The sequence below is a fragment of the Delphinapterus leucas genome, chromosome 15 (assembly GCF_059928025.1).
Source record: "Delphinapterus leucas isolate spDelLeu-1000000601 "Yukka" chromosome 15, BTC_Dleu_Yukka2, whole genome shotgun sequence".
Taxonomy (NCBI): Eukaryota; Metazoa; Chordata; class Mammalia; order Artiodactyla; family Monodontidae; genus Delphinapterus; species Delphinapterus leucas.
In genome coordinates, this window is record NC_143143.1 from 25,391,173 (window position 1) to 25,414,103 (window position 22,931).

The 22,931-nt window shown below is 44.6% G+C and overlaps 1 protein-coding gene across 3 annotated transcripts in view; it reads left to right on the forward strand.

Moving 5' to 3' along the window:
- MYH11 (myosin heavy chain 11) overlaps window positions 1-22,931 on the forward strand; it is a 127,970-nt gene continuing 105,039 nt past the window's right edge. For all 3 annotated transcript variants that reach the window (XM_022552363.3, XM_022552364.2, XM_022552366.2), the window contains exons 1-2: window positions 1-109; window positions 17,471-17,832. In XM_022552363.3, coding sequence (XP_022408071.2) covers window positions 17,488-17,832 — 345 coding nt within the window. In that variant the 5' untranslated portion in view covers window positions 1-109; window positions 17,471-17,487. The remainder of the gene's footprint in view (window positions 110-17,470; window positions 17,833-22,931) is intronic.

Consider the following 22,931-nt stretch of genomic DNA (forward strand, 5'->3'; position numbering starts at 1 on the left):
AGAGGCGTCCCAGGCGAGCGAGAAGGTTTGGACGCCCCTGCCTGGGAGGTGTGCCAGATAGGAGCTCTCCATCCAGTTTCTTCTCTGCTCTCCCCCAAGTTGGAGATCTGTAAGTATGTGGTCCTGGTGGGGGAAGGGAAATTGAGTAGAGGGTTTAAGGATCCTAGAAGACATCCTACAGGGGCTGGGGAGCAGTGAGGAGCATCTGTTGACCTCTTCTTAAGGACTATGGGGCTGGGGGTTCACAATTTTCATTTCTCTCTGCCCCATCATCCTAGATTTCCCCCAAACCAGCATCTCCCAAGGTAACCAATGATAAGTACCACCTTGGGGGTACTTATTAAAGATAATGCCAGGGCCCAACTTCGGTTACACTAGAATCTTCAGAAAAACTGTTCCCTATATATATGAGTCCCAGATGATTCTTGTTATGAGGCAAATCTGAGAGATGTGCTCCCTTAGAAATCACAGAGGTCTGGCTTGAACAGCCAGGCTTCTTTTATTCTGGCCACAAAAAGAGTGCAGCTGAGCTTCACTGAAAAGTCATTTCCTATCACATAGGCAGGCAAAGTATGGCTTCCAGTGGAGCTTGCTTAGTTCTGTTAATTATATCAGTTAAAAACACATGGGCAGAAAGGGGAGTGTTTTTTCCTCACTCTAGAGGATGCCTGCTGATAACCCTTGAGTGATAGGCTGGTTATGATCCAGTTTATTTATTACAGCTTGATTTTCTTCCAGACACACCCCCCCCTCCAGATTTTTAAAAATCTCACCCAGGTTGACCCCAAGGGCCTCAAATACTCAGAAGGATGCCAGAGTCCACATTTGCTTACAAAGTCTGCAGGTGCGTTAGCTAAGATTGGGCTGGGATTTCCTGCAGAGCATCCAGTACACGTTACTCTCATGTCCTACTAAGTGGGCAAAGTGAGAGAAAGTGGCTACTGCCTGTTGTACGTTCTCTCTCCGCACTGAGAGCTGGTGGGGATTTGGCTGCTTGAGGAAAGGCACCATTCAAAGCCATACTTATCAAGAAGTAAAAGTAAATATTTAGAAACCCCAAGAAAGGGAGCATTTACTACAGTATTAAGAATTGATAGATTAAATTGCAAAGTGGCCATTTTATACAGAGAAGGAGCTTAAAGAAGCAGAACTGAAAGTCATTAGATAGCAGTGTGTGAAATAGGATATTGAAGATCCATGGAAGGAAATGCAGTCTTTCCTTGGTGCTTTCGCATTGAGATAAACTACCATTGACAGAGCACTTATGTGCCATGCACTGTAGCAGCGTCTGACTTAATTGATCTCATTTAATCATTGCAACAACCTTTTAAGGGAGTCATTATGATGCCTGTTTAGTATACAAGGTAGCTGAGGCTCAGAGAGGTTAAGTAATTTGCCCAGTGTCTCACAGCTAACAAGTGGTGGATCCCATTCCTGTGTCTGTCTGATGCTAATTCTACACCCCTGACCCCACCATCTTTTTCTTTACCATGAACAAAAACTGTTGGAATCAGGTTTCTGATGGGACCAGATGTGTCCAATAAGGCAAGTGCTTATCATCTCTGAAGAAAACATAAACTGACTTTTTGCAAATTTAAAGTAAAATGCACTGTTTGTCCCCTGTGGTGGGGTCATCTAGTTGGCCTGATGACTAGATTAGGTGGGCTGCCATCCCAAGAGTCCAAAACGTGAACTAGCCGGGCCTTCCTCGAGAAGCTTCTAGGGCTCGTAAACACTGTGTATCTTATTATCATGTCTGAAGTAGACGTGTTATTCCGTACAAGGTATTTGTTATGGATTTGTTATCCTTACTTTTCTGTGTGAGGGCTGAGATTGAGGCAAACATGCCCATTTATGGTAGCGTTTTCCATGAGGCCATCCTCGGGCCCCCTCACAAATTAGCCTTGTATTGCAGCTTTGTTGGTCATGCCTCTGGAGATTTCTTTGTCCTTGTCCTTCCCGTTTGGGAACAAGTGGGGGAGTCCAGAGGAGAAAACATTTGGGGGGAAAGGGGGATTACCTTTCCCTACTCTCTCTTATTTGGAAGTTTTATTTTTGGGGTGGGAAAGTTGTCTTCTCCTTTCCTCAGTGTATTGAATCCAAACAGGTGGATTTTATGCTGTAGGGACAACCATGTACTTCTAAAATTGGGTACACATTAGATTTTTCGGAACACCACATCCAATTTTAAGTCCACTGGAATCTGAGAACATCACAAGCAAATTTAGAAATCATGCAGGCTGACCTTCCCTAACCTCAGTTTTCCCATCTGTAAAATGGGGCTCATGAGAATAGCTAATGTTAGTTGATCACTTTTGCTGGACAACACACTGAATCCTTTACAGGCATCATGTTTCTAAGTCTTTACAACAGCCCTTTGGAATGGATGCTATTATTATTGGCCCTGTTTTACAAATGTGGAGTCTGAATAACTTGCTCAAGATAGCTCGACTAGCCAATGAGGAAGACAAGATTCTATAGACCTAGCTCTTTCTAACTGCAGAGCCTAAGGATTGCCCTTTTGGGAGGATTCAAGGGGATCATGCATATGAAGGATTTAGCACAGTGTCTCGCCCCTGGTGAACTTCTGTGGATGGTTATTTATAACATACATGACCAGAGACCTTAAGGATCTTGCTCAGTGTAGCCCATCTGGTACTTGGCAGAACCAGGAACCCTATGGTATAGTCTTTCTGTAAAAGAGAAACTTGCCCTTAATTTTCTTTTTGTGTAATGTCTTTTCATAAACTCAGTTCCTATTCTTCTTCCACTCGAATATAGACCCACTTCCTCACCTGTGTCAGGAACATGACTGATACCAGGTTTATTGGCCCTTTTTTAATTCATTTAGGGTCTCGAGGGCATCCTTTAAGAGCTCACCTGTGAGTGGGAGGAGCCTGTCTGGCTTCCACGGTGACTCTTTTGCTACCAGGGGTCTCTTCCCTCTACCCCTGACCTTTAAACACAGTTAACTATGGCCACACCATGGGGGAAAGGCTGAGTTTGGAAAAGGCCAAGTCGGAATTTGAAGGAAATTCTTGTTTTGTTCTGTTTTGAATAGTTGACTTTGAAGAAACTTTTGTAAGGGATCAGATGATGGAGGAAGAAGCTAGCGCTGCCCATTGTTCCTGCAGGGGGAAGTTGGGTGTCTCTGAGTTGCATCAGTGATTTGGGGGTTAAGGAGGAACAGCCCTCATCAAAATCCCTGAGAAAGGACCATAGTGCTCGCCTCCTGCTCACCCATGCAGGCTTGAACTTCCTTCCCTCTGCTGGTGAAGCATGCAGCGAATGATAGAGAATCACAGAAGGGGCCAGTGTCTGAGACCCCTGTGGGTCATTATAGCCATTCCCTGGTCTCCAGGTAGAATTCCTGACCCTCTTTCTCCTTCCCCACCTCTCCGCTCTTCCCCATCTTTAGATATTGATATAAACATGGTTAATGTATTCTTGCACATCTTTCCAAAACTTTTCTATGTCAAATCTTCCTCTTTTGCACGAATATTGGCATTGTAAATTAGGTGTTTTTTTTCACTTGATTACATATCTTCATCTTTCTATGTCAGCACATTGTGGTGTTTCTTTTTGTCATCTGCATAATATTCTATTATGTGGAAGGATAGCATCTTACTGAAACAACCTCTTATTGAAACATACCAGCTTCACTCCACCATATAAACAGGACTTCAGGGACCATCTTTGTGTATCTATTTATGTCTAATTACATGAGTTTATCTGTAGGATAAATTCCCAGCAATGTAATTTGCTAAGTTACAGAGCATGCACATTGAAAATGGATAGATATTGCTAAACAGTCCTCTAAAGACATTGTAAATTTAAACTTCAAATGGGCATATAGGAGACTACATTTCTTTTAAGTTGTGGTAAGCCAGAGTTGCAAGACACAAGACACAGTAGGGCTTTTAGGGCCAGAAATGGCTAGTTCTCTCTAATCCTCAAAGCATCCTCCATGAGAGCCACCAGACCTCTTGCTAACCAAGTTCTCTTGGGGAGGTAAAAATAATTTAGCTTTACTGATTATAAGAACTTCCTTCTGGAGGTACTTTAAAAACAGTATTCTAATGAGTTAGGCAGATATCAGAAGGGGGTGCAGGTGGTGGGGGAGTGGCACGGGGACCAGTCCATGCAAGGAAGTTCAAGCAAGGAAGAGACTTTTTGCTAAGAGTAGATCAGGTGTCAGATCTGGGTTCAAATCTCGGCTCCAACTTTTACAAGCAAAAGCCTTTACTTTCACTTACCTTCCGGGACCTCCATAGTCTTATAGGAATAATAAATAATGCCCACCTTGCTGAACGCTTAGGAGACATAGCAAGATGGTGTATATAATAGATTGCCTGGCCCGATATCCCATGAATAGAAAGAGCACAGTGATAATTGTGCCTATTATTAATGACAGATTTAGAGTCCCGATTACTCGTGGGGACAGTTTGGGGCTTGGAGATCTGGTGCATCTGGGGGGCCCACCCCCTCCTTGCTTCCCTCTCCACTTTGGCTCCTCCCACACCTGGGCCAGACCTTGAAATAGTTGCTCCTCTGCAGAGGTCCCGCCAGCTGGTGGTTCGTGTTCTAGATCAAGCCCAGAGGGTTTTCATTTTGCCTGCATGGCATTCAAAATGTGCAGTGATTTAACTTTAGGGGTGGATATTTCATTCCTAAATGCAGACTTCGGGGTCTGTTGGAAATCTGGCAATGCAGGGCCCACATTCTCACTCACCCCAACAGGAGTTGAGAAGCTGCCACGCTCTTTGGGCAGGACCAGAGAGCTCTGTCCAGCCACCTCCAGCCTGGGTCACCTTGCATTGCTCACCTGACCCCACAGACATTTGGGTTGGTGTCTCTGGTCTAAAACCTTGGCAGTAAAATACTGAGGGAAGCTGTTAACTAGGCCTGATGATGTGCAAATCCTGTTACTGTTTGGGCTCTTGGGTATTTTATTCATTTTCCATTAATACAGAAGCAGAAGGGGCAAGATCTTTTACCCCTGAGTTCCCCTGGGGAAAATAAAACTGATGCTAAAACAAGCTAAAATAGTTAAACATTCTCAGTTGGTTCAACTTCAACCCTTTGATCTGGAATCACAGTTATCATAAAATGTTACAGCTAGGGGCTTCCCTGGTGGCGCAGTGGTTGAGAGTCCGCCTGCCGATGCAGGGGGCATGGGTTCGTGCCCCGGTCCGGGAAGATCCCACATGCCGTGGAGCGGCTGGGCCCGTGAGCCATGGCTGCTGAGCCTGCGCGTCCGGAGCCTGTGCTCTGCGACGGGAGAGACCACAACAGTGAGAGGCCCGCGTACCACAAAAAAAAAAAAAAAATTGTTACAGCTAGCCAGCCCTCCACATTTCTATCCCCAAATGAAAAGCACAAGGCCCAGAGAGGGAGAATAACTTGCCCAGATTCACCCAGCAGGTTCGGCGCAGAACGGGGACTTGTAACCCTGTGGTCTTACAGAGGCTAACGAACAGCTTGTCTGCGCTCAAGGAACAAAGCTGGGTGTTGTTGGTGAGGAATACAGGACTGTGTATGGAGCCGACACACTCGGCAGTGTCAGGCGTTGCTAATACCATTGATCATGCACTGGAGGTAGTATCCATCAGTCCTGTATAATGATCCTGAAGGTGTCCTTTCAGCTCTCAGAGCTGATGCAGGACATTGGACGGGGGGTGGTGGGGGAGGAAGGCTTGAGAGGAAGAAACCAGGTCGGTGGGGAGTCTCCTTGAGGTTCGGCTGTCTGGGTGTCTGTCTCTTTTCTGCTCTCATGTGCCCACACTCCACCCATGTGACCTTCTACACTTGGCATTCCAGGTTGGTTGGGACAATTTTTTCCCCCAGAGGACGTGTGGCAATATCTGGAGACATTTTTGGTTGTCATGACTGGGGTGGGGAGGGTGTGCTACTAGCATCTATTGGGTAGAGACCAGAGATGCTACTAATGGCCTTAAACTCCACACGACAGTCCCCCTCCCCCCCACTCTCGGCCTGCCCACCACTCCCCCTCTGCTACATGGCTTCTGCCCACCATCTATCCCACCAACAAAGAATTATCCAGCCCCAAATGTCAACAGCCCCAAATGTCAGCGTGCCGAGGTTGAGAGAAACCCTGCTCTAGCAGCAGGGAGGTGCAGACCAAGTTTTCCTTCCATTCAGTGCATGGAGAATTGTGCTGTCTGATCACTGCTGCAGTCTTCCAAACTGCTTTGCGTTCCCCCCTGTGCCTTACCTAATGTCTGACCTGACACTTTTTGCCTGATTGTCCACTACCCCAAATTTTAAAAACTCAAGGCTCTGGGCGCACGCTGAGGCAAGTCCTTGCGGCAATAAAACCAAGTTATCTGGAGACTTCAAGTTGCCGCAGACCGATGCGGGGTGTGTCCCGTGTGTGTCTGTATTTCTTTCAGTCCTCAGGTTCTCTCCCTATTTCAAAGAAGGTAGACAAAGCAGAAAAGATCACTTCGAAAATATATCTTTATTCAGATTCTACCATAACTAGCTGTGCCATGATGGGCAAGTTACTTAACCTCTCTGTGCCTCAGTTTCCTCATCTGTAAACCAGAGGTAATGGTGCTTCTCATAGCCTTTTTGAGGGGATTAAATGAGTTAATAGCTGGCATTCAATAAGATAGAGCAGCAGCTATGATTACTAATATTAATAATATTAATTTGCTAGGCTCACCACATTTTCTCAAGGACAAATCTATGGGATGTAATCAGTGTTTGGTGGGAAAAGAGGTCTGCGGCTAAATGTTTTTGAGAGCCATGGGCTCAAAGGAGTGAACTAGCTTTCAGATGTCAGGACCTCTGATATCCCGATGGGAATTCTCCCTCTTAATGATGGGGTGGGTAGATGTGTAGCGCTTTTCAAATGGATTTGACCACAGAATCGATTTCTTTCTCTTTTTTTGGCCGTGCCTCAAGGCATGTGGGATCTTAGTTCCCTGACCAGGGATCAAACCCATGTCCCCTGCATTGGAAGCACAGAGTCTTAACCACTGGACCACCAGGGAAGTCCCCAGAATTGATATCTGAAGAGTGTCTCAACTTCCCTGAATCCTGCCCCACCCCACCCCAAATATTTTGAGGGATTAGGGTTCCAAGGAACATACTCTGAGAAATGCCATTCTAGGGTGAAGCCAAGCTCCTCTTCCCTTTTCCTTTTTTCTTTTGACCAAAACAGATTTCACACATCGTGACTGTCAGGCTTCAAAGACATGGGAAGCAACCCAGCTTCTCTCCTTTTTCTGGACAGAGACTGAATCTTTGTGCTTGATCTTCTCTGCATTTTTGAGTCCTAGATTAGGCAGGGTTCGTGGCAGTGGGAATTCCTCTGTCCTTTTATTTTTCTGTTGTAGTTTTTGCTTTTTTTTCTGATTTGTAAGGCAACTCAGCAACATCGTAATTAGAAAGAGCCCACTTAGTTGTCATGCTGCCCTAAACAAATAAAACATGTCTCCCCACCCTCTTGAGTATACTCGGCTACCATTCAAAAACTTTTCATTGATTGTACTTATACTACCGAAATGTACAATTAAGTGCTTAAGGTGGTGAATTTTATTATGTGCATTTTACCATAATTAAAGATAAAAAGAAAAAATTTTTTTTTCATTGAAGTATACTTTATATCAGAACAGTACACCTCCCTGTGGGTGTGCAGCCTGTGAATTTCCACAAAGTGGGCACACCCATGTAACTGGCACTCAGATCAAGAAACAGAACATCAACCCCACACACCCCTGTCACATCCTACACTTCCAGTTACAACATCTGACATCTACCACCTTAGGTTAGATTTGCCTGGTTTTGAACCTCATATACAGGCACACCTCGTGTTATTGCCCTTCACAGATACTGTGTTTTTTTTTTTTTACAAATTAAAGGCTTATGGCAAATCTGTGTCGAGCAAGTCTATCGGTGCCATTTTTCCAACAGCATTTGCTCACTTTGTGTCTCTGTGACACATTTTGGTAATTCTTGCTATATTTAAGGCTTTTTCATTACAATGTTTGTTATGGTGACCTGTGATCAGTGGTTTTGTTGTTGCCACTATGACTCGCTGAAGGCTCAGATGATGGTTAGCATTTTTTCGCAATCAAGTATTTTTAATTAAGGTGCATATGTTGACATAATTAGACATTCGACATAATGCTGTTGCACACTTAATAGATGACAGCATAGTGTAAACATAACCTTTATAAGCACTGGGAAACCAAAATATCCATGTGACTTGCTTTATTGTGATATGTGCTTTAATGAGATGGTCTGGAACTGAGCTCGCGGCATCTTCACGTCCTGCCTGCAAAGAGAATCGCACAGTATGTCCTTCTTGGGTTTGCCTTCTTTCACACAAGTGTTTGTGAGGTTTGTTCTTATCGCGGTGTGGAGTTATAGTTCACTTCATCTGATCTGGGTCCCATTTTGAACGTTTATTATGTGCCGGTCACTGTGCTAGGTGCCTTAAAGGGTCGGTTCATTGATTGCAAATACTCCACTGAGCTTCTGACAAGCCCATCAAGCTTGTGTAGGAGACAGAAGAGCACAGGCTTCGAATCAGACCTGGGTTCGGATCCCAGCTCTGCCACTTTTTTTTTTTTTTTTTTTGCGGTACGCGGGCCCCTCACTGTTGTGGCCTCTCCCGTTGCGGAGCACAGGCGGACGCGCAGGCTCAGCGGCCATGGCTCACGGGCCCAGCTGCTCCGCGGCATGTGGGATCTTCCCGGACTGGGGCACGAACCCGTGTCCCCTGCATCGGCAGGCGGACTCTCAGCTGCTGCGCCACCAGGGAAGCCCAGCTCTGCCACTTTTTAGCTGTGTGACCTCAGGCAGATTCCTTCACCTCTTTGAGCCCCAGTTTCCATGTCTGTAAGGTGGAACTGACCATCAAATGGAACTCCTAAGGCTGTGGTGGTGTCGCTCGATGATCCTGCATGTGAAGGATTTAGCCCAGGGCCTGTGAGGAGGCCAGGAGTGTTAAGTATCACTGTTTGGTGTTCAAAAAACTCTGTCCTGGGTATGACATACAGCCAAGTGGGAGATGGTGTGATACTGACATTGCTTACATGTAGAAGATAGTTTTATAAATTTTGCGTAGTAATATCTTTCCTTTTAAGGAAAATGTCAATCATGGAAAAGTGAACACAAGAGTTTAACCCTCCTATAGGTACTCCATCATGCGACTCCAGCAATTAACACTGGGCCGATCCTGGCTCCACCCAAATTTCCTCCCTGCCCTGATTATTTTGAGGTAAACCCCAGGTTTATCATTTCATCTATAAATACTATATGATTTTCTTTTTTATTTATTTATTTATGGCTGCGTTGGGTCTTCGTTGCTGCGCGTGGGCTTTCTCTAGTTGCAGCGAGCGGGGGCTACTCTTCATTGTGGTGCGTGGGCTTCTCATTGTGGAGGCTTCTCTTGTTGAGGAGCATGGGCTCTAGGCACGCGGGCTTCAGTAGTTGTGGCACACAGGCTCAGTAGTTGTGGCTTGCGGGCTCTAGAGCTCAGGCTCAGCAGTTGTGGCCCACGGGCTTAGTTGCTCTGCGGCATGTGGGATCTTCCCGGGCCAGGGCTCAAACCCGTGTCCCCTGCATTGGCAAGTGGATTCTTAACCACTGCGCCAGCAGGGAAGTCCCTTCACGATCTTCTAAAAGGAAATACTTCTCTAAAAGGAAAGGACTCTCTAAATAGGTGAAATCACAGTACCATTTTCACACCAAAGAATTTAACCAGTTCCCTAGGATAGAACATATTGAGTCAGTGCTCAAATTTCCCTGATTAGCTCATCCATTTTTCTTTTCGGAGGGGTTGTCAAGTAAACTTTTATTTTTCTGACAATTACATTCAGTTGCTCAAAGCTTTTCATTTAAAGGGTGGCTTTTAAAAAAAAATTATTTAATTAATTATTTACTTATTTGGCTGCGTTGGATCTTCCTTGTGGCACGCAGGCTTTTCTCTAGTTGCAGAGAGCAGGGGCTACTCTTTGTTGTGGTGCATGGGCTTCTCATTGCGGTGGCTTCTCGGAGCATGGGCTCTAGGTGTGCAGGCTCAGTAGTTGTGGCTCACGGACTCTAGAGCGCAGGCTCAGTAGTTGTGGCACACGGGCTTAGTTGCTCCACAGCATGTGGGATCTTCCCGGACCCAGGCTTGAACGCGCGTCCCCTGCATTGGCAGGCGGATTCTTAACCGCTGCGCCACCAGGAAAGTCCCTAAAGCATGGCTTTTTAAGACAGCAAAATGTACCTTTATTTCTGATTTGCTCCGTGTGTGGATGTGCATGTTGAAAGGATAGGGGTGTTCTTTCTCTGCCTCTATCAGTGTTCTTCTTTTATCGTACTTGTTAGACTTTTTCATTGTGAAAATTTTCAAACATATGCAAAAGTGGAGAGGACAGTATGACGTACCCCTTGGTTCCTGTCACTCACCTTCCATATGAGGCCAATCATTTCACCCCCACCCTCCTCCCATTTCTTTTGTGGGTCCCAAAGTCCCTTCTAATCTATAGGTTACCCTTTTTAAAAATACTTTACCTGTTAAAGAAACTGAGTCATTTGTCCTATGCTTTCCCACCTTGCGGGCTTTGTCACATGCCCATGACCTTGTTTGGCATGTTCCCTGTGCCCCGCATTTGCCTTAAATAGGTGTTAGATCCAGAGGCTTTGTTGGTTTCGATCCCCCAACCCCACCCCATTTTCCTTTTTGTAAGAATATTTCATTGGTGGTAGTGGCACTTCCTAGAGCAACCCCTCTGGAGGCACATAACCTCTGATCAACTTTGTTTTTGCAACGTTAAGGTTAATGAGTAGGTATAGGTGGTGCCAGCCCGATCCATCCATTATAAAGTTTGCCGTCTGCTTTTCATCTAATACAGTGGGTCTGAAAGTGTGGACCCCAGGCCAGCATCCTCAGCATCACCTGGGAACCTGTTAGAAATGCAGGTCTTGGGCTCATCCCAGACCTACTGACTCGGAAGCTCTGGGGTGGGCCCAGCCATCCGTGATTCCACAACTGCCCGGGTGAAGCTGATGCACAAGGAAGTCTGAGAATCAATGGTCTGATGTTTTAGCAACATTGATAGTCATTGTCAAGACCCATTATTTTATTCAGAGTTCCAAAATTGCTACATTTTAGTTTCATCATTTCTTCCACCTTTATTGGCTGGAATTCTTCTAAGTAGAAGGTAGTATTTTTTTTTTTTAAACAGTGAAAGTGAGGTGAAGGGAGGATGTTGGACTCATTACATCCCAAGAGAAATTCAATAACAATTTAAAAATGCAAGAAATGTGATTGTTAAACCTGGGACAGTGCACATTCTCTACGATTCTTTAGTTCACTTTTTGGAATAACTGAAGTGATTATTCAGATTTAGGGAATGATTCACCCATTTCTCCATCTTTTTTTTTTTTTAAATGAGCTACTAGATCAGGTCTCCCAGGAGAAATAACCATCCCTTCTGAACAAATCAGCCTTTGGGGTTTTTTTTTTGTTTGTTTGGTTTTTTAATTTGTATTTTTACTTTAAAATAAGTTTGAGATTGAGTGAATTTGTTGGCAGCCTTTGGTTTGTATTACCGTTATTTTCACCCCAGAAGAGAAAAGTGGTAGTAACTGCCCCTCTGATTTTTACCTTGCAAAGTCCGCATTTTAGGAGGTGGCTGCCCAGCTCCAGGGGCCCCTTGATGGGATATGGGGGTTACTCCATCTCCGTGGGATTTGTTGGCCTAAGTGTGGAGATTATGTTGGTGAATTCAAAGGAGTTATGAATTGTTTTCTGCTGAAGTAGGGGGATCAACCACACAGTACGTACTGGTGGCTGTACATCCTAACTCAGCTTGCACCTTAGTTCTTTGGAACCAACAGTGGATGGGGGAGGAGAGATGGGGTCGGTTGGAGGAGCTGAGTGAGAGCAAGTGTTACTAGAGCAGGGCAGCTCCTTCAGGTATGGTCAGAGGGTCCGGAATGGGCCCTTGGATTGGCCTATAAAGAGTCTGTTGCCTCAGCACCTTGTCTCATGAACACATCTAGACAACAGAATGGAGAATCTGTCACAAATGGGCTCCCCATATTGAGAGGGCATTTAATGACTTGACATTTTATATAAAGACAGACTTCTTGTCAATTATTTAGTGACCTTGAGGAAGTTTGTAGAAAGGCAGCATCGGTGTTTTAGTTTCGCCTTTTCTTTACCAGTTTTCAATACAGTGGGTTGATTCCCCAGCATCTTACAAGGATGACTTGTGAATTTTTTTTAATCATTATGAGCTCATGGATTTAAACATATTCACCTTTCAACTCTTGTCCCATATTTGACCAAATAGAACCCTAGTTTAATACTTTAGTGTGTAGTTTTCTAGACTTTAAAAAATGTATACACAGACATAAAATGACAAGAATTACTCTATTATAAATATTTTAATCAGCTTTATTGATATTTTAGTGTGTAGTTTAGTATTTTAGCGTGTAGTTTTCTAGACTTTTAAAAATGTATACACAGACATATAAAATGGCAAGAAATACTCTATTATAAATATTTTAATCAGCTTTATTGAGGTATAATCTACATATAACTCACCATTTTTTAAAAAATTCACTGATTTTTAAGTGTGCAGCTCAATGAGATTTGTCAAATGTATACAGTTATATAATCACCACCATAATCAGGATATAGAACGTTTTCATCACCCCCAAATTTCCTTTGTGCCTCTTGGCGGTCAGTGGCCTCCCCAGCCTCTGGCAGCCAGTGATCTGCTTTCTGTCACCATAGCTTTGCCTTTTCTAGACTTAACACATTAGTGGAATAATAGAGCATGTAGACTGGGTCTTGCTTCTTTCACCGAGCTTGCTTTTGAGATTCGTCTATTTTATTGTGTAGTTTGTTCCTTTTTATTGCTGAGTATTCCGTTTATTCATGTTGTTTTTAACCTAAAAAGATATCATAAATATCTTTGCATGGTCCAAAGTCATCTATTGTGTTATTCCGTTTATATGCAATGCCCCGAAAAGCCAAATCTATAGAGACAGATAATAGATTAGTGGTTGCTGAGGGTTGTGGGTAGGAACAGGGAGTGACTGCAGACCAGCATGAGGAAACCCTTTTGAGATGATGGGAATGGTCCAAAATTTAGCATCATGATAAATGCACAGCTCTGTAAATTTACTAAAAATCATTGAATTGTGCATTTACAATGAGAGGATTTTAAAGCATGTAAATGACAAATAAATATGTTAAGATGAAAGGGAAAAATCTTTTTGTTAATTTTTAATTTTTTTTTTTTTTTGCGGTACACGGGCCCCTCACTGTTGTGGCCTCTCCCGTTGCGGAGTACAGGCTCCGGACGTGCAGGCTCAGCGGCCATGGCTTACTGGCCTAGCCGCTCCGCGGCACGTGGGATCTTTGCAGACCGGGGCACGAACCCGTGTCCCCTGCATCAGCAGGCGGACTCTCAACCACTGCGCCACCAGGGAAGCCCAATTTATAGTCTTTTAGTGTTCAAAAATTGTGTGCAAATCTGTAACCAGCATTAACTCTATGAATTATCACTTTTATTATTTCTTCTTTTTTAACATTCTTTTTTAAAATATTCTTTTCCATTATGGTTTATCATAGGATATTGAATATAGTTCCCTGTGCTACACATTAGGACCTTGTTGCTTATCCATTCTAAATGTAATAATTTGCATCTACCAACCCCAAACTCCTAGTCCATCCCTCTCCCTCCCCCTCTCCCCCGTGGCAACCACAAGTCTGATCTCTATGTCTGTGAGTCTGTTTCTGTTTTGTAGATAGGTTCATTTGTCCATATTTTAGATTCCACATGTAAGTGATATCATATGGTATTTGTCTTTCTCTTTCTGACTTACTTCATTTAGTATGATAATCTCTAGCTGCATCCATGTTGCTGAAAATGGCATTATTTCATTCTTTTTTATGGCCAAGTAGTATTCCATTGTACATATGTACCACATCTTCTTTACCCATTCATCTGTCAATGGACATTTAGGTTGTTTCCATGTTTTGGCTACTGTGAACAGTGCTGCTATGAACATAGGGGTGCATGTATCTTTCTGAATTATAGTTTTGTCTGAGTATATTCCCAGGAGTGGGATTACTGGATCATATGGTAATTCTGTCTTTAGTTTTCTGAGGAACCTCCATACTGTTTTCCATTGTGGCTGTACCAACTTCCATTCCCACCAACAGTGTAGGAGGGTTCAAAAGGGAAAAATCTTTGTGTGGCATAAATAAGTCTACATCTTGAATTTTGGGTGGAATTATAGGATTCTGTTGCCTGGATGCTCTGTAATTTAACAAGGCACTCACTGAAGGCCGTTTGGATTGCTTGCAGGTTTTGCTGTTCCAAATAGCACTGCAATGTACATTTTTATACATCTGTTAACACTTCTCAGTTTCCTTAAGCTAAATTGCTAGAAATCGAATTGCAGGTCAGGGTGTGTGCATGAATTTTAGGAACTTTCCATCTGTAAGGTCGATGTATGCAGAGGCCCAGACCCTACACTCTTGACAACGCTGGATGTTATCAGTGGTTCTCATCTTAGCCAAGCTATGGGTGAAAAGCAATATCTCACTGCTTCCCCTTGTATTTCTTCATTTACTAGTGAGGCTGAACATCTTTTTCTTATGTGGATTGGCTATTTGAAAGTGTTTTTAAAGTATCTATTTTTGTTGATAATAAATTTAATAAAAGTTATAAAACTATAAGTATGGCAAAAATACATAATAGAAAGTATACCCATGTTCAGAGTAGCATTATTCACGATAGAGAAAATGTGGGAGTAACTCAAGTGTCCATCAACAGATGAATGGGTAAACAAAATGTCATATATCCATACAGTGGAATATTATCAGCCTTAAAAAAGGAAGGAAATTCTGATTCATGCTGCAACATGGTTGAACCTTGAGGACATTATGCTAAGTGACATACGCCAGTGACAAAAGGACAAATACTGTATGATTCCACTGATATGAGGTTCCTAGAGTAGTGAAATTCATAGAGATAGAAAGTAGAGGGCTTCCCTGGTGGTGCAGTGGTTAAGAATCTGCCTGCCAATGCAGGGGACACAGATTCGAGCCCTGGTCCGGGAAGATCCCACATGCTACGGAGCAACTCAGCCCATGCATCGCAACTACTGAGCCTGCGCTCTAGAGCCCACGAGCCACAACTACTGGGCCCGTGTGCCACAACTACTGAAGCCCACACGCCTAGAGCCCGTGCTCCACAACAAGAGAAGCCACTGCAATAAGAAACCTGCACCCTGCAATGAAGAGTAGCCCCCGCTCGCCGCAACTAGAGGACCCAACACAGCAGCAACGAGGACCCAACACAGCCAAAAATAAATAAATAATAATAATAAAAGATAAATTTAAAAAAACAAAACAAAAAAGAAAAGAAAGTAGAATGGTGGTTGCCAGTGGCTGGAGGGAAGAGGCAATGGGGAATTAGTCTTTAATGGGTGTGGAGTCTCAGTTTTGCAAGATGAAAAGAGTTCTGGAGCTGGATGGTGGTGATACTTGCACAACAATATGAATGTACTTAACGTCACTGAACTTAGTGTCATAAAATGAGTAAGATAGTATACTTTGTATATTTTACCACAATAAAAAACTGGCAAAAAAACCCATAAAAAGTAAAAAGCCCTTCATAACTACATTGATAAGTGCATATTTCTCCAGTCATTCTGTCTATATGGATTCTATATATTTTTAAATAAAATGAGTTATTATACCTACTATTTTACAATATTCCCTATATTTCATTTTTAAACAGTTTTATTGAGATATAATTTAAATACCATACAATTCACCCATTTAAACTGTACAATTGAATGGCTTTTAGCATATTCACAGAATTGTGCATCCATCATTGCAGTACATTCTAGAACATTTTCATTACCCCAAAAAGAAACCCTGCACCCCTTTGCTGTCACCCTCTAATTCTCTCCCAGCTGTTGGCAACCACTAATCTACTTTCTGTCTCTATGGATTTGCCTATTCTGGACATTTTGGGTAAGTGGAATCATATAATATGTGGTCCCTCTGTGACTAGATTCTTTTACTTAGTATAGTGTTTTCAAGATTCATTAATGCTCAGTGTATACCAGTACCCCATTCCTTTTTATGGCTGAATAATATACCATTATATGGAGAGGCCACATTTTATTTATCCATTCATCTGTTGATGGACATTTGGGGTTTTTGTTTTTTTTTTTGACACTCCTTGGCTATTAGAAATAATGCTTCTATGAACATTCACTTATGAGTTTTTGTGTGGAGGTATGTTTTCATTTCTCTTGGGTATATACCCAGGAATGGGATTGTTGGATCATATGATAATTCTCTGTTTAACCATTTAAGGACCCCCCTTTTATTTTTACAGTAAACTCTAAGACTTGGATATCTTCCTGTGTCAACACACCTCGACATACTTCTTGCATCTTAACCCCTGGATAGCATTTCATTGTATGAAAATATAATGGTTTATGTACCCATGCCATGTTGATGGACAACAGGCAATGATGGAGATCCTTTTCTTTTTTTTTTTTAATAAATTTATTTATTTATTTGTTTGTTCTTATTTTTGGCTGCGTTGGGTCTTTGCTGCATGGGCTTTCTCTAGTTGCAGTGAGTGGGGGCTACTCTTTGTTGCAGTGCGCGGGCTTCTCATTGTGGTGGCTTCTCTTGTTGCGGAGCACGGGCTGTAGGCACGCAGACTTCAGTAGCTGTGGCACGTGGGCTCAGTAGTTGTGGCACGTGGGCTCAGTAGTTGTGGCACGCGGGCTCAGTAGTTGTGGCTCGCGGGCTCTTGAGCGTAGGCTCAGTAGTTGTGGTGCACAGGCTTAGTTGCTCTGCGGCATGTGGGATCTTCCTGGAGCAGGGCTCGAACCCGTGTCCCTTGCATTGGCAGGTAGATTCTTTTTTTTTTTTTGAAGATGTTGGGGGCAGGAGTTTATTAATTAATTAATTAATTATTGTTGTGTTGGGTCTTCGTTTCTGTGCAAGGGCTTCCTCTAGTTGTGGCAAGCGGGAGGCAATCTTCATCGCAGTGTGTGGGCCTCTCACTATTGCGGCCTCTCTTGTTGCGGAGCACAGGCTCCAGACACGCAGCCTCAGTAGTTGTGGCTCACGGGCCTAGTTGCTCCGCGGCATGTGGGATCCTCCCAGACCAGGGCTCGAACCCGTGTCCCCTGCCTTAGCAGGTAGATTCTCAACCACTGGCAGGTAAATTCTTAACCAGTGCACCACCAGGGAAGCCCCTGGAGATCCTTTACTGAAGGGCCTTTGGGTTGTTTCCATTTTTTGACAACATAAACCGTCCTACAGGGAACACCTTTGTACTCTATGGAATGTTTCTGCAGACTGCATTCCCAGACATGATGAGGTGAGGGCTTTATCTGTCTTTAGGGCTTGGTTCTGGTCTAATTCTGACCCTGTGGCCTTATTCCCCAGGGGATCAACCAGGCACCATGGCACAGAAGGACCAGCTCAGTGATGACGAGAAGTTCCTCTTTGTAGACAAAAACTTCATCAACAACCCACTGGCCCAGGCTGACTGGGCCGCCAGGAAGCTGGTGTGGGTCCCTTCGGAGAAGCAGGGCTTCGAGGCGGCCAGCATCAAGGAGGAGAAGGGGGATGAGGTGATCGTGGAGCTAGTGGAGAATGGCAAGAAGGTCACGGTCGGCAAAGATGATATCCAGAAGATGAACCCGCCCAAGTTCTCCAAGGTGGAGGACATGGCAGAGCTGACGTGTCTCAATGAAGCCTCCGTGCTGCACAACCTGAGGGAGAGGTACTTCTCAGGACTCATATACGTGAGTATCTTGGGGCAGCCAGTCACTTCTTGCTGGCCTCCTGCACCCCTGAGGGAAGGGAGAGGCTTGGAGATGTCTTCGGGGTGCAGGTTGGGAGGCTGAAGTTTTCACTGAGAGAGGCTGCATGGTGGGATGGAATCGTCCAGACCTGGGTTCCCATTCACCTTGCCCTACCTAGTTCTGTGACATAGTGGCGAACAGGTTATTTCACCTCTTGAAGCCTCAGTTTTCCCATCTGCAAAATGAGAACAATCACCCTCCCCACGTAAAGGAGATCCAAAGATTCCATGTAATCCCATAGGCGCTTGGTCGGTGCTCAACGGATTTCAGTGAAGTAGTTCCGTGCCCTCCCTCCATCTTGGAAATAAAGAAGAGCTCTTAACCTCCTTGGGAAGGCTGGTCCATCCTGGCAGTCAAGTAGGTAGGAGACATGAGGATCTTGGTGAGGTTTGGTGGAGGCCTTCCCTGTCCCAAATGGGAACGCCTAGATTGACCTGGACTCCTCTGGGTTAACTGTGCAGACCAGAGTGCACTAGAGCTGCCCTGTCCAATATGGTAGCCACCGGCCACATGTGGCTAACTAAATTTAGATGTAAACTAATTAAGCATCAATTCTTAAAAGTTCACTTCTTCACTTGTACTGGGCTTCATGTTAAATGCCCAACAGCCACCTGTGTCTAGTGGCTGCTGTATACCTGTGACAGCACAAGTGTAGAACATTCCTATCACTACAGAAAGCTCTGTGGGACAGTATGGACCAGATGATGTGTGACTCAGGGGTACAGGTTCCTTGTGGGGTGGGCCAGCTCCCCAGGATATAGAAGGACATGGTAACCCCATTAAGCCAAACTGGTGGGCAGAGGGTCCCCCAGTCCAGCCTTTGTCTATCTTGCCTCTCAGAAAGGGTATGTTAATCCCTTGGGCAAGTTATCTAATTTCTCTGAAATTTTGTTTCCTTCTCTGTAAAATGAACACAAGAATAGTACCAGCCTCATAGGCTGGGTTACTCTGAAAAGAAAGCACTTGGCATGCTTCCTGGCATGTTGTAGGCACTCAACATGCTAGGTGTTGTTTTTATTAGTTTTGTTGCTGTTATGGTCATTTTTGTTATTACCAGACAGATGTTCTTGGATTCTTTGCAAACTTATGGAAACAGTCACCTCCATCTTTAGGCCCTCTGGTCCCGCCCTTTGTGTTTTACCATGTGAAAATTACAAAACTCCCTTGTCATCTCTAAAATTGTCCTGCAGACTTTTTTCCTAATTAGGAAAATAAGGCACATTTATTCCAGAAGATTTGGAAAATTCAGAAAAGCACAGTAAACACAAAAATCAGCCCTCCCCCAGAGATAACAGCTGATAAGATGTTGGTGCATTCCCGGTGTTTCTATGTGAGAATAGTGCGTGTTTACATATTGAAAAGCCTGTGCACCTAGGCTGGGGACCTGCTCTTCTTTCTACGTACAAGTCAGTGATGAGCATCCCCATTGCTCATTCATAACCCCAAAATGTCCCTTTATGGGCTTTGTGACCTATCCTATGGATGTACCATAATTAATGATCTATTCTTCTTATGGATTGTTCAGAGGGGGTTACAATGGGTTGTTTTTTTTTAAAGAGCCAAGGGAGAATGGGGGAGCAACTCATAATTCTATAAATGCCTCCTCTCTATCTCATTTAATTAGTACAACATCCACTGAATGAAGTATGCTAGTCTGTAAGACGGGACGAGCATACTTCATTCAGTGGATGTTGTGCTAATTAAAGCTGAGGCTCAGGGTACTAAAGACCCTGTAAGGATAGTCTAAGATGCTCTCTAACTAAGCAGGGAAAGTCCCTTTTGTCGAACTCCTTGTTTGGAAGCATTATCAACCTGGGGCTCTTGGTACAGAGTGGATATTTCTAAGGACACCAATTTGCAGGGAGCAAGAGGGGAGCGGGTCTCCTGTCCAAGATGAGTCATCTTCATCCAAGGAGGTCAAGGATGGGCCTGGATATGAATCTCGTCTGCTATGCTCTGACACAAATGTTTGAGCCCAAAATAGAAATCAGGAAAAATGAGGGGCTTATGAAGGTCCCAAGACCCAGACTATCTTCCGACAGCAGATTAAAAAATGAATCAAATCTTCAAATTCCTGCTACGCTTCTCTGGACAGATTAGATGAAAAGCCTTTCAGTCTTGTGACCACACGTCCACTCCTGTCTCGTTCCTTTCTGGTCAGTTTAATCACTTAAATAGAAACTGTTGTCCGTGACAGAGGAGATAAAGGAGGACAGGGGTGGAGATGGGGGGCACAGCAAGTTATTCACCCGGCGCATGATAGCGGAAGGCGCAGCCCTTATTACAGGTGGGTGGCAGGTGATGCTCAGGCAGCTGGCCGTGCCCGACTTTGCCCTCGATAAAGAAGAGAACTTTCCCTTCCATTCTGCAAGGCTCATTTCGAACAAGGCACTTTTGCTCAGGTCCTGGCTGATGTCTTGTCCTCTCGGGTCTGGAAGAGGTAGAAGCCAGAGGGTCCCGTCTCCTAATCTTGGAGATGCAGGTTCTTGCCTGAGCTGCCACAGATCATTGATGGCACATGTGGGGCATGCATGTGGCTCTGATCCCTGGTCCAGCACTCTCTTGCTATCTTGGCTGTTGTTGTTGGCTGGCTTCTCTCTGCCTGGGATTTTTCATGACTGCTTAGCAGTCGGCTCTGTCCCTGGTGTTGGGCTGGGAGATGAGACAAGGGTTTCAGGCGCAGGGAACTCAGTGAAGAGGTGGGCCTTGCTTGTACTGGCTACCGTCCCAGGTCCCAGCTCTCTGGCGAGAGTGAAGCTCACATCCCACCCTGCGCACGAGGTGACCGAGGCAGAGAGGTGACGAGACTTGCCTGGGGAGGGACCAGATCAGGCTCCCCTGCTTCCCTCTCTGTGGGATGCTGAGAGTCACAGGGCCCAGTCCTCTCCCTGAGGCTGATTGATAACTGAGGGGAGGAAGATAAGGCACACTTGAGCTGGATGCAGATATGTAACATAGATTCTACAACGATGAATGGATGAAGGAAAGGTGGTAGATACACCATACAATGTAATAACCCTGCTTTAAAACAGAAGGAGATCCTGCCATTTGTAACAACATGGAAGAACCTGGAGGACATTATGCTGAGTGAAATAAGCCAAAGAGAGGGGAAAATCCCGCAGGATCCCATTTACATGAGAATCTAAAATAGTCAAACTCAGAGAATCAGAGAGTAGAACGGTGGTTGTCAGGGTCTGGCGGGGAGGGGGAAATGGGGAATTTCTTATTTATGTATTTATTTGTGGCTTTTTCTTGTATCTGTTCACAACTGTCTAACCACTCAGACTTAAAACATTTTTTTAAAATAGACAACACATGCAAATAGTAAATAAAATAGTATATAAGGGTATTTTAGAACTTTTCCTTTCAACCCTATTCCTCACCTTCTGGTTCCCCTCCTTAGAGAAACCATGGTCACCAGTTCCTTATGTAGCGTTCCAGTAATATTTTATACATATAGAGGCAAATATATGTATATTTGTATACATACATATGTATTCCTTTAAAGGGCAGTGTACCATAGTTATTGAGCCAGTCTCCCACTGATGGACATTTAGGTTGTTTCTAGTCTTTTTTGCCCTTTAAAATCAAGGCTGTAGCAGATCACATTCTTGATGGACCAGGTCTTTCTCTAGGATACATGTTCAGAAAGTCATGACATTGCACTACAACCTGGTAAAGAAAGTATGGTTATCCATTGTTTTATAGATGGGAAAGAAGAGGCTCAGGGGTTTGGCCTCTTGCTCAAGTCACACAGGCAATGAGGGCAAGGCTGAGGTTCAACCAGGCCTCTGTGACTTAAAGCCTGCATCTCTTCCACCTTCCCCCACTGTTCCTCATTTCTGCCAGAGGCCTTGGGAGCTCAGGGCTCCACGGCTGACCATATAAAGTGTTAGGGAAAAAGTGGACTCACTTCCTAATACGGTCACAAGAGGGAAACCCTTGGCCTGCAGCTGGGACCTGCTGTGGCACCAGGCCCTGAGATGCCGGCTGGGACATGGGAAGTGGGGATGTTGAAACCTGAACTTGACCAGCTGGAAAGGGGCCCGTGGGGATGGGGAAGCAGAAGCACAATCAAGTGCGGGTGGGCTGGGTCAGGTGAGACCAACCAAGTTGGAGCAATGGAGATTGAGACTTGAGATGCTGAAGCCCAGCTTCTGTGTGGGGTGTGCTACTGCCTTCCTAGTCCTTCCTGTAGGGCCACTGTGCCCCGGAAAGATGTGCTGAACTGGACAGAGATTCAGATCTGTCTGGAGGCATGGATTAAGTGCTTGCTGTGTACATAGCACCAGGAGGTGTCCTAGGCAAACAGGGGGAAGGTGATATTTCTCCTTCAGAAGCTGATGATGGAGTTGGGAGAGCCATGCCTTCCTTCCTTCCTCCTCCCCTCACTCCCTCCCTTCTTTCTTTTATTCATTGTATTCAGCAAATATTTACTGAGTGTCTGCTATGTGCCTGGCCCTGTGCTGGGTGCTAGATATACGCTGGTGTGCAGCTTGCAGTCCAGGAGGGCCATTTAGACTGAGCCCTGAAAGAGCAGATGGAAATGGCTCTGGGAAGATCAGGGAGAAGTGTTCCAGGGAGAGAGGACATTCCATGTGAAGTTTCCAAGGTGGCAAGGTTTTCATCATCATGAAACAAAGGGAGCACTGGATGGTCACTAACATTTATTGAGCCCCTATTACATACCAGGTACTGTGCTAAATGTTTCATGAGGGCTATCTCACAGCAAACCAATGAAGGAGCTCCTATTACACCTGCCCACTTTGCAGATGAGGATAACTGAGGCTCAGAGAGGCTAAGAGACTTGCCCAGGGACACACAGCCAAGAAGTAGCAGAATGAGAACTCCAACAATTCCTTGGTAGTCGATCCTATACTCTTAACCACTGCCCTTTACTGCCTCCAGGTCCCTGGAGGGGTGGTTAGGGTTGTAAATGACACATTCTGGAAGGGACATGGCAGTGGCAGTGGGCATGGCCTGAGAGGAGCTGGAGGTGGAGTTGAGGCCTGAAGAGGAGGTAGGGCTTGGTTGGCCTT